This window comes from Poromitra crassiceps (genome assembly GCF_964638095.1).
Source record: "Poromitra crassiceps genome assembly, chromosome: 16".
NCBI lineage: Eukaryota > Metazoa > Chordata > Actinopteri > Beryciformes > Melamphaidae > Poromitra > Poromitra crassiceps.
The window spans coordinates 28,557,703-28,570,136 of record NC_139645.1 but is presented as its reverse complement, the minus strand read 5'-3'; the positions used below and the strand labels follow the sequence as shown (position 1 = coordinate 28,570,136).

At 49.1% G+C, this 12,434-nt stretch overlaps 1 protein-coding gene across 2 annotated transcripts in view; it reads right to left on the bottom strand.

Moving 5' to 3' along the window:
* LOC310791301 (receptor-interacting serine/threonine-protein kinase 3-like) overlaps window positions 1-11,804 on the bottom strand; it is a 93,929-nt gene extending 82,125 nt beyond the window's left edge. For both annotated transcript variants that reach the window (XM_083652988.1, XM_083652989.1), the window contains exons 1-5: window positions 11,742-11,804; window positions 10,954-11,117; window positions 10,699-10,864; window positions 8,850-8,999; window positions 8,132-8,154 (exon numbers count right to left, since the gene is read on the bottom strand). In XM_083652988.1, coding sequence (XP_083509114.1) covers window positions 8,132-8,154; window positions 8,850-8,999; window positions 10,699-10,864; window positions 10,954-11,111 — 497 coding nt within the window. In that variant the 5' untranslated portion in view covers window positions 11,112-11,117; window positions 11,742-11,804. The remainder of the gene's footprint in view (window positions 1-8,131; window positions 8,155-8,849; window positions 9,000-10,698; window positions 10,865-10,953; window positions 11,118-11,741) is intronic.
* Between the last annotated feature and the right edge of the window lie 630 nt (window positions 11,805-12,434).

Sequence of the window (12,434 nt, the reverse complement as noted above, 5' to 3'; positions counted from 1 at the left end):
AAAAAATATTTCTAAGCCATCTAGTGAGCACCTATCTATATCTGTCATTGGGCCAGATTTCAGGTCTCTGCGATGTACCAACAACTCACAGGAATTTGCATCATGGCAGAAAAACAGGGAAGGGTGATGATGATGATGTCACAATGCCCTAAAATGGCCTGCGAAGGCCAACAAATTAAATATCGATGTAGTACCTGCCATGGGCAGATTTTTTGTATCCTTTTTTCTGGAGCATCTAGCAACAACCAACATCTGTCACTGGGCCAAATTTCAGGTCTCTGCGGTCACCCAGGTTGACTACTGACCTCCAGGTGCATGTGAGCAGTCAGCAATAGAAAAACAGGGAAGGGTAATGGTGATGATGTCACAATGCCCTAAAATGGCCTGCGAAGGCCTAAAAACAAAATATTGCTGTAGTAACCACTGTGGGCGGATTTCTTTTTTTTTCCTGAAGCATCTAGTAACAACCAATATGTAGCCTTGGGCTAGATTTCAGATCTCTGCGATGTAACAACTCACAAGAATTTGCGTCACGGCAGAAGAGGAATAATAATAATAGGCCCTGCCACTTCGCTGGCCCGGCCTATAATTACGGTGCTCTTTAGGCTACTGTATGGGGGCAGAATTCAACATTTTGATGCACTGTGGGCTAAATTTTTGATAAATCGAAAATCTGTTTGATACTTTTGTGTAGGACAGTCTAACGATGCAGATGCTGAAGTTTGGTGTCGTTTGAAGAAAAAATGTGGGAGGAGTAGGGTAGCCTGGGTAAACCCAGCCGCCACGTGACCTGCTCTCAGACCTGCTCTCAGTCACTACCGTCTGGAAGACGGCCCATTCAGATCGATTTCTGGGACAGGGCGCAGACCTTCGTGACCCTCGCAGAATCGCAGCCAATGAGTGACGGCGTGACTGCCAACATCAGTCCTGCCGTGATCGGCCAATCAGAGAGTGCGTCTTTGTCAATGACGTATAACAGCTGCAGCGGCTTCAGCATTAGCATTTGGCCTTTCCAAAGCATAGCTCCCGAGCTAGCTACTAGCTGACTGAGAACCAGAGGTCTGAGAGCAGGTCACGTGGGGGCTGGGTTTACCCAGGCTAGGAGTAGGGTTTAATTAGTTTTAGTGTTTGCAGTTTTGCGGTCTTTAGACTTCATAATTGGCCATAGGTTGCATTGTACAAAAGTTTCTCCTCATTTGGGCCCACATTTCGGTGAAATTTGCAAAGCCATAACTAAATAAATGTTCAAAGTTTGAAACTTTAGACGGTCGCTGTAGTGCCACCGTTAGGACTATTGGCACCAGATTTGCGTCAAAGACGTTTGGCATGGGACTGGACCTTTGTGCAAAGTTTAGTTTATTTTCATGCATAGGAAGTCCAACTTCCCGGGAGAAGAATAATAATAATACAGGCAAATACAATAAGTGGCCCTGCCGCTTCGCTGGCCCGGCCACTAATAATGTCCCTGAATTGTTCAGATCTTGGACTCACTTTGTTTCAGCAAATATGGGGTTAAATATTTGGACCAGCCTCCACCGGCAAATGGATTTGATTGACAGCAAGCCAGCAACCCTTCACGAAGACCCAACTCTGGTCATGAAATGGGGATGACAATTTTGATGACAGGTGTCTTAACCAATCAGAATTTCATTGAGTTGTGGGGTTAGCCAATCACAATTAGTTGAGTTGTGGGTGGGATATTTCCAGGGATTGGCGAATCCAAGCCAACCAGGAGACGAGGCGAACTACAAAGAGGGAGGAGTTAATGATGATTCGGAGATTTCTGAGAAGTAGGAAGTGTGGCAGAGTTTTCAAGATGCCTGTTCAAACCAAAGGATTTAATGATTGAAAATTAGAGCTATCAACCTGCAAATACGTTATAGAAGGCCCGGTTCTGATAGGCACGGTTCGCCACTGCTATACATACATACATACATACATACATGCATACATACATACTGTGGAGTCTCACCTCTATACCCCCGATCAGGTGAGAGTTCACCTAGGGCCAGCATACACAGTGGAGGGAGAGCCCAGCCCCGCCTTGGCCTGGTCATCGATTGGAGGTATGTCCCAAATTCTGTGCTCATCCAATTTGATGTGTTGTCACCTGTGGCTGCCTGATGAGCTGATGGCAGCTGCACTGAATGCCCAATCAAGGTGTTTGGTATTTAGAGCTCTCTCCCACTGTGTAGTTGGCTCTCCAGTGTGAATGACCTCTCCCATCGGGCGGTAAGCTAATACTCCACTATTCTCTCTCCTATCGCATGGTTGCTGTTGAATGCATAAATACTTACCTTGGCCTTTCTCTCTCTATTCTAGGCAATATAGGAGAGCGACTGAAGCTCCTGAATGAACACTGTTGTTGAAAGCCCCAGCTTGGGAGGATGATGTATTTATTGACTTTGGAAACCCCCTTATTTGACTTTGAATAAAACGACACTGAGGTGACTTAAACCTTCGCAAACTGTGTCTGCGTGTTGGCTTGGGTTCAGACTTCACAATTGGTGGAGAATGCAGGCAGTCTGACCCACGCCAACCTTAAAAAAAATAAAAAAATGAAAAAAAAAATGGAGCATGCTCAAGCTCTAACCGCGCTCCTAAGGAGCCAAGCAGACCTCCAGAATGCAGTGAAAGAACTCTTAAGAGGACAGGGCACCACGCCCTCCCGGGGCTGTCCTCACTAAACAAAGCCAGGATGATGACATTGAAGCCTACCTCGAACTGTTCGAGCGCACCGCCGTGAGGGAGCGATGGCCGGCTGGCGACTGGGCTGGCATCCTCGCACCGTTCTTAACTGGTGAGGCCCAGCGGGTCTGTCGGGACCTACCTGTGGGCGACGCACAGGATTTTGAGAGACTAAAAGCAGCCATTTTAGCCAGCCACGGCTACAGCCTCCCGGCCAGAGCACAACGCTACCACTCCTGGGCCTTTTGTGCTGGGCAGCCACCGCGAGCCCAGGTCGCTGACCTACTACGCCTCACCAAGAGCTGGCTCACCACGGGGGGTGATACACCATGGATTGAAAGACTTGTTATAGACAGATGCATTCGCTCTTTGCCGCCCGATGCCCGGAAATATGCCCTTCCTCACTAAACGAGTTGGTGGCACTTCTAGAGAACCACCAGGTCAGTGCCGAAATGCTGCGCACCACAAGGATGGAGACAGCCAGACCCAGCCCCGAAGAGAGGGACAGCCGAGACCGCCGCCGCCGTGGGCCGGCTACACCACCCCGGCCCCCACCGAGGAACGCCACTCCGGCGGATAGGATGCCGCGGACCCAGCGGAGGTGCTACGTTTGCGGACAGGAGGACCACATCTCCTGGGCCTGTCCGGACCGCAGCCAAGATGTCTCCATGCCCTCCGCCACCAACTCCGAGGCCTCCCGGCCCTGCCTACATACCGGGGAGGCTGGTCGGCGCCACGCCACCCTGCCAGTGAGAGTGGGGGGGGCCGACACCCATGCCCTGGTCGACTCCGGCAGCGTCGTCACGTTGGTCCGGTCCGACTTCGCCACCACCATAAGTACTGCTATGGTGCCTGTAACGTGTGTCCATGGGGACGTGCGTCACTACCCCATCAGCCACATCCGGGTCCAGACCCCCAGAGGAGATGCCCTGGTAGCCGCTGGCGTGGTTCCCAACCTACCGGTGCCCCTCCTCATCGGAACTGACTGCACGCTGTTCGAGCGCTACTGGGGCAGCGGATTACGGCCCGATCCAACGCGCCGAGGGAGACGCCGAAGTCGCCGTCCGACGGCGTCTAAGCCGAGGGCTGCTTGCCCCGCATTCCGTCCCACCACGGAGGGACCCCCCACCGAGAGCTCCGCCTCAGAGGGAGACGCCAGCGGAGGAGAGACTCCCCCGCTCAACGAGGATCCATTTACAGAGTTTCCTGTCATAGAAACCGCCACGACAGCCCCCTGTGGCCAGTTCGCCACCGCCCAGTGGTCCGACCCGAGTCTCGAGACCCCCCGGCGGGACGTCGCCGCCGTAGATGGCCAGCGGTGTCCAGGCGTGAGTGCACTTCCCTACCCACATTTTTGTGTGAAGAATGGACTACTGTATAGGGGGACCAAATCTAATGGGGGGGATGTAATTGAACAACTGTTGGTACCAAAGTCATATGTGTCACGAGTCCTCTACTTAGCTCACACCCACCAGTTAGGGGCCCACTTGGCGGTCCAGAAAACCTACGACCGAGTGGTCGCCCGGTTCTACTGGCCGGGGGTGAAGCGGGCGGTAGAGGATTTCTGTCGCTCCTGTCCCGAGTGTCAGAAAACGGCACCCAGGCCGTTCCTGCGCAACCCGCTCATCCCACTCCCCATCATTGGTACCCCCTTCTCCCGGATAGCCATGGACATTGTCGGACCCCTGCCCAAGTCGGCCCGGGGACATCGTTACATACTGGTAATCCTCGATTATGCCACACGTTACCCTGAGGCTATTCCTTTGCGCACTGCCACTGCTAAGAATATTGCACATGAACTATTAATGCTGTTTAGCCGGGTAGGCATAGCCGATGAGATTTTGTCAGACCAGGGAACCTGTTTTATGTCCCGTGTCATGACCGCATTGTACAAATGGTTGAAAGTGAAACAAATACGAACATCTGTCTATCACCCACAGACTGACGGCCTCGTGGAGAGGTTCAATCAGACTCTTAAGAGAATGCTGAAGAAACTAGTCGAAGCGGACGGGAAGGACTGGGACCAGCTGATACCATACGTGCTCTTCGCTATTCGTGAGGTACCTCAGGCCTCCACGGGCTTCTCTCCCTTTGAGCTTCTCTATGGCCGTAACCCCAGGGGCCTCCTTGACCTGGCCAAAGAAGCGTGGGAGAGCCAACCATCTCCCCACCGCAGTGTCATTGACCATGTCGACCGCCTACAGGAGAGGGCGAAGAAGGTCTGGCCACTAGTCCGGGTGCATATGGAGAAGGCCCAGGCGGCCCAGGCCCGCACATATAACAAAGGCGCCCGGCTACGGGAATTCCAGGTGGGGGAAAAAGTATTGGTACTGGTCCCCACGACAGAGTGCAAATTCTTGGCCAAGTGGCAAGGGCCATATGAGGTCGTCGAGAAGGTGGGTGACGTTAATTACCGGGTAAGGCAGCCTGGCCGGCGGAAAGGCCTCCAGCTTTATCACATTAATGCAGTGGTTCTCAAATGGGGGTCCGCGGACCCCCAGGGGTCCGTGGCACTTTGCCAGGGGGTCCGCGAAAAGTTTTCAAGTTAAAAATAAATAAATAAATAAAATAAAAAATATTTTTTTTTTTAATTAATTAAAAAGAAAATGCTACATGTTACTTATTCCTTCTCAAACTACTTCCTACATGGTGCTAGTCTATCAAAATTGATTGTGTTGCATAGTGGTTTTCTGGACTGTTGACAAATTGTGATATTGTAAGTGGCTTTGGACAAAACAAAAGCGTCTGCTAAATGACGTAATGTAAATGTAATGTAATAAAAAAAAAAAAAAAAAAAAAATTTGCAAAATCTTCATACCGTAGTTCAACGAAAATAGTTCATGCTTTAAATCTAAAATGGTTCATGGATTACATTCTAATAACAAACCTATCAAATTAAAAGTCAAGCACGTTACCGTGGAAACAATTAAGCTTAGCCCAAAATCACAAATCAGAATGAGGAGGTCCCCGGTATATTTTCTATCTTGTAAGGGGTCCTTGGCTGAAAAACATTTGAGAACCTCTGCATTAATGTACTGAAGAAGTGGTATTCTGCTGACCCTGTTCCATACCCAGCCCTCCTGACACATGTCTCTCCCCAGAAGCCCCCCGTGGTAGTAGGCGAGGACCTTGCCCCAGCGCAGGTACAGGATATCCAAGAGCTCCTAGGACGGAGCCGGGACGTCTTCTCGGAACTACCTGGACGCACCAGAGTCATAGAACATGACATCGAAACACAACCAGGGAAAGTGGTGAGGCAACGGCCCTATCGAATCCCTGAAGCCCGAAGAGAAGCAATTCGCGAAGAGGTGAAAAAGATGCTCGAGCTCGGGGTGATCGAAGAGTCCTACAGCCCCTGGTCGAGCCCTATCGTAATCGTGCCGAAGCCAGATGGGACGCTGCGCTTCTGTAATGACTTTCGAAAACTTAACGAAGTCTCAACCTTTGACGCCTATCCCATGCCCCGGGTCGACGAACTGATCGAACGCTTGGGCCCAGCCCGGTTTGTCAGTACCTTGGACCTGACCAAGGGGTACTGGCAAGTGCCCCTAACAGAGAGGGCGAAGGCAAAGACGGCGTTCACCACCCCGGATGGCCTATTCCAGTATCAAGTCCTTCCGTTCGGAGTCCATGGTGCCCCAGCCACCTTCCAACGCCTGATGGACCGGGTCCTCCGTCCCCACCGCTCATATGCCGCCGCCTACCTCGACGACATCATAATTCACAGCACTACCTGGCCACAACACCTGGAGCAGCTTGAGGCCGTCCTGGGTGCCTTGCGACGAGTGGGCCTCACCGCGAATGCCAAGAAGTGCCGGCTGGGGTGGACCGAAACCGACTATCTGGGATACACCATCGGGAGGGGGTGCGTGAAGCCCCAGGCCCGAAAGGTAGAGAAGATCCATAACTGGCCTCGCCCAGTCACAAAGAAGCAGGTGAAATCCTTTGTGGGTCTGGTAGCTTATTATCAGAAATTCATTAAGAATTTTGCGACCATCGCAGCCCCTCTTCATGACCTGACCCGCCAGAAATTGCCACACCATGTACACTGGACCAGCCAGACGGAGGCCGCCTTCCAGACCCTGAAGCAAGCTCTGTGTGAGGAGCCAGTTTTGGTGGCCCCTGACTTTGCGCGACCATTCATCCTACACACCGATGCATCCGGCACCGGGGTTGGAGCCGTCCTGGCCCAGATGATAGAGGGAGATGAGCACCCAGTGACGTTCATCAGCAGGAAGTTACTGAAACACGAGAAAAACTACTCAACAGTTGAAAAAGAATGCCTTGCCGTGAAGTGGGCCATCCGTCACCTCCGTTACTACCTGTGGGGCAGGCAGTTTACTCTGGTGACCGACCATGCGCCCCTCAAGTGGATGGCCACCAACAAGGACCGCAATGACAGGGTCACTCGTTGGTTCCTTGGATTACAGAACTATAAGTTTAACGTGGAGCACCGCCCAGGGAAGGAAATACAGCACGCAGACGCCATGTCCCGCCTCTATGAGGAGGAAACAAAAGCTCCCAGCCCGAGCAAGGAGCTTAGGGGGGGGATATGTGGAGTCTCACCTCTATACCCCCGATCAGGTGAGAGTTCACCTAGGGCCAGCATACACAGTGGAGGGAGAGCCCAGCCCCGCCTTGGCCTGGTCATCGATTGGAGGTATGTCCCAAATTCTGTGCTCATCCAATTTGATGTGTTGTCACCTGTGGCTGCCTGATGAGCTGATGGCAGCTGCACTGAATGCCCAATCAAGGTGTTTGGTATTTAGAGCTCTCTCCCACTGTGTAGTTGGCTCTCCAGTGTGAAGGACCTCTCCCATCGGGCGGTAAGCTAATACTCCACTATTCTCTCTCCTATCGCATGGTTGCTATATGTTGAATGCATAAATACTTACCTTGGCCTTTCTCTCTCTATTCTAGGCAATATAGGAGAGCGACTGAAGCTCCTGAATGAACACTGTTGTTGAAAGCCCCAGCTTGGGAGGATGATGTATTTATTGACTTTGGAAACCCCCTTATTTGACTTTGAATAAAACGACACTGAGGTGTCTTAAACCTTCGCAAACTGTGTCTGCGTGTTGGCTTGGGTTCAGACTTCACAATACATACATACATACATACATACATACATACATACATACACACATACTGTACATACAAACATACATACATACATGAATAGAAATACATACATACATACATACATACATACATACATACAAACACACACACACACACACACACACACATACATACCAACACAGTCTCACAGAAAATTGTAAAATAGCAACGTTTTAGACCAGCATTGCTATGAAAGATAATACCTATGTGACGGACAGCAAACAGAGCAGGCTGCCGCCGGCAAGGAGGTATGTTAGATCGCTCTCATCTCATTCTCTCTCTGATATAATAAGCATATGAGCCGCTGTATGTTGGAAAATACCTGGCAAGTCCAAAATCAGTCAGCTGGAGAGAGAGAGAGAGAGAGAGAGAGAGGGAGAGAGGGAGAGAGAGAGTTCTTGGTTTCTGTGAACATTTCATTTGAGGGTGCAGCCATTTCCTCATAACTCTGCTATCAACATCTAGAAACATCATTATGTCATCAAACCAGTCTAACCTAAGAGAGAGAGAGACACAATAATGGCTTCTCTTTATTTCAACAACAAACATATCACATCATCATCATCAGTATATGAATGGGAGCTGGGGCTCTGTCTGTTTGTCTGTCTGTCCCACTGATGACATACTCAGTGATGTCATAAATCTCACTGATGACATCATCATCAGTGATGTCATAAATCCCACTGATGACATAATCAGTGATGTCATAAATCCCACTGATGACATCATCAGTGATGTCATAAATTCACTCACACACACAAAGTCACAAGAGACTGAGGGAGAGGGAGAGAGAAGAGAGGGGAGAGGGGGGGGAGAGAGACTGAGGGAGAGAGAGAGGGAGACATTGTGCGCCCGCCAATAGGGCAGGCAAGGCCACACAGCAACCGAACTGCGGGCAAGGTCGAGCAGCGGCCGAGCTGCGAATACGAGCTGCTGGGCCAGCTCTGCGAGCTGCAGGACAGGTGAGCTCGCACAGCAACAGGAGATATATATGTCTATATATACAGTATGAACCTCAGCAGTATGAGTGTGGGACTCACCTTGGCATTGAGGCTGTCATCCAGCAGCACATTATGGGGCTTCAGGTCCAGGTGAAGGACAGAGAGGCTATGGAGGAAGTTCATGCCTCGAGCCACTTGGTAAGCCAGTCTGAAGGCCAGCGGCCAGGGCGGGGTTCCATGCAAGCTGTTCTGTGGGGGGGGGACAAAAAATCTAGGTTTTTTCCCAAAATGTGTGGAAAAAGGACAATAAAACATCTTGGTGCAGGACAGAAAGAAAGAGGTCTGTAGGACGATCGGTATAGGTAGATGGCACATACTCCATGACCAAAAATCCTTCATGGAGTCAACCCGGACATGCGACCCACACTTCCGGAATGGTATTGCAACTACATTTTTGGTTTCTCAAAGACATAAAAGTGGATTTTATTCAACAATTTGGAAGCGGCAACATCTGTTATTTAGAAGAAGAGGATGTTAGGCATCGGATAGCGTCTTCACTTCAAGTTTCTGGCTCAGCTAAGGACTCGTTTTAAGACCTAGACGCGAGAGTGGCGCGATTGTCTGATGGGAAATGGTACGTGGGTCCCCAGGCGCTAAAATCTAGGTTTCCTCCAAAAAATGTGTGAAAAAAGAACAATAAAAAATCTTGGTGCAAGTCAGAAAGAAAGAGGTCTGTAGGACGATCGGTAGGTAGGTAGATGGCACATACCCGGTAATTGGCTAGGAGGGAAGGTAAGTAGGAAGGCAGTAGAGAGCTGCGCGGGCCTGAAATCTCGGCCCGAGCCCTCCCCGGCCCGTGACATGCAGGCCCGTGCCCGACCCGGCCTGGATGAGTCATGAAATTAATTGGCCCGAGCCCGTTGCGAGGCCCGACATCAATATCACGATATGACGACACCTCTCTCTCTCCCTCTCTGTGCATGCCGCTGAACTCGTTGGTCCAAAACGTTGCTAGACTGTGTTGCCTAAAGACAAACACTGCAGCTTTCTCTCTGTCTCTCTCTCCCCCTCTCACACACGCTACCGTGGCCATCAAAATCCACACATATTGTCTCGAGAAAGAGCACGTTAGATCGTTTAATTGCCAACAGCAACAATGCCCACAAACTGAAACATTATGTCACTCAAGCATATATCGAAATTAAAACAGCAGACTTACCGTTTATAGCTGCATTGAATAACGTCACATTAGTGTCCTCACAATGTATGGTAGATGGGTTCGTTTTGAACAGGTTGAAATGAGCTTTCCCTACTGCAGTGGGGACTGTTTAACTCTCCCCTCGCAAACTTTGTTTTATGTCCATCGATCTTATTTCTCTCTCACGACACGGACACGGACACACGCGGCTTGTTTTGTTGTTGTTTTTTACGCTGACAGCATGCTGACTGAACGGTGGATTGTGGACTGGAGTGGCAGACTAACGTCACGGTGAGGGTGTGTGTGTCTGTGTGTGTGTGGCTGTGGCTAGGCGAGTGTCTGTGCAGTGTGCGCTCCTCCTCTTTGTCTGACTGCTCTGCTGTGTAAAATCAAGCGAGTAATACAACGTTATTTTATTTAATTATTGAAAAACGGCCCGACCCCGGCCCGGCCCGGACCTATTAATTAAAAAAAAAGAAAAAACGAGCCCGGCCTTGGCCCGTATTGGCAGGCCCGAGGGGCCCGCGAGGGTACCCTCGGGTTTGCAGCTCTCTAGAAGGCAGGTAGGTACAAAGGTACAAGGTATGAAAGTAGGTAGGTAGGAGGAAGAGGAGAGGTAGGAAGCTAAGTAGGGAGCTACATATGTAGGGTAGTACATATATCTAAACTTTTGATAGAGGTTTATATAGGTACTACATACATATCTAAAAGTACTACCTACATATTTAAACTTCTACGTAGAAAGGTTACCTGCAGGGAGGCCAGGGATCCTCTCTCCATGAACTCCATGACCAGGCCGAGCTGTGAGGACCTATAGGAGGGCGGCCGGCCCTGGAAAACTCCAAACACCTGGACGATGAATGGGCTGTTTCCCTTAACCATCAGGTCCTTCTCACGCAGCAGGGACAAGCCCGACCTGTGTGTGACGTGTGTCGGTTAGACGCACTGGTAACAATTTATGGTTATTTGCAGTCAAAATAAATCTCTTAGTGACTAGTTAGTTACCCGCCATCGTTATGAAGCAGTTTAACAGCCACCTCACATCTCCACTGAAGATGCCTGGCTTTATAGACTTTTCCAAACCCCCCGGAGCCAATCACTTCCCAGCTCTGCAGGCTGGAGTCACCAACCAACACCGAATCTCGACTGCTGGACAGGGCCATAGTTCACTAGAGGGGGGGCAGGGTTACAGTGGGAGGTTATTCATGGTAATGAAATGTACACAGTTCCAATATCTGAAGTCTGTTTCCAAAATGATGTATCTCCATTTGAAAGAAGAAAAAGTAATCTGAAATTCATTGTTCAGTATGCCAAAAACTATCGACATCTCATGTTCTGATTTTGTCATCCATGTTTATACAAACAGAATGATTGTTTTTTTTAGCCTTGACTGAGACTTTAAATGTGCAAAGAGGTTTTAGTATGAAAGGGAGTGAACCTCAGTTTTGTGGAGGTTGTAGTGTTTTGTTCACAATGTATCAACAGAAACACAACATGTATCTGAACTTACAGAGGCCTACTTCTTCTCACACGTCCTGCATATTTCACCAATTCAATGAACTGAGACTACAACCTAACTAGAGTTTATCAGGCTTCCACTAAAAGTCAGAAATAAAATTAGGTTATTTTTGGCCACATTGACAGCAAAGGTTGGATATTATGGCACTAGGAACACCATCTGCAAACAGCAGGTTCATGATTTGAGAGACTTTAGCACAAGTCTTGCACAAGTCGACTATGCAGTTATAACATTCAAATGTCAGCTAGTGATCATCAAAAAACTGTAATGTTACCTTGGAAGATGTTTTCCTGGTTAATTCACAGCAGCATCCAGATCAAGTCACTGAGACGTTCTGTCTTCACCTGAAGAGAGAGAGAGAGAGAGAGAGAGAGAGAGTTATTAATTTCTGTGAACATTTCATCTGAGGGTGCAGCCACTATCAGTAGGCTATGTCATCAAACCAGTCTAACATGAGGCCAGAAACCTGGTATGAAGCAAATAATTCACAAATCAGTTGATGAAGTTCTACCGTGTGTCCTATAGATGGAGACATTAACCACATCATCTAAAGTGAGCTAATCAGCAGACCAACATAGCACAACACTGGGCAGTTGGAAAACTGGATATTATAAACCTCCAAACAAGTTAATTTCGTCTAACTAAAGTTAACTAAATATTGTTCATATGAAAAGACTAGTTGTATTTTGTTGTCAATACCTGACAGTTTTGACTGCTGCTTCCTGCAATCTTCATCAGAGATGTCACATGATGTTGCTGTGGCGTGTCATATGACTGGTTTGTTGGTTCGGCTTGGTGTGTTCCAGGAAGTAAAGTTGCTTTTGAATGAATTATCTAGTGTGTGGTGTGTGTAGTCACTTCAAAACACTGTCCATTCTGTTGTTCAGGTTTTTACTCTTCAGTCTCTTGCTTGCTTGCTCTGTCAACTACAACATCACATATCTGCAGGAGGATAACTATCGAGTAA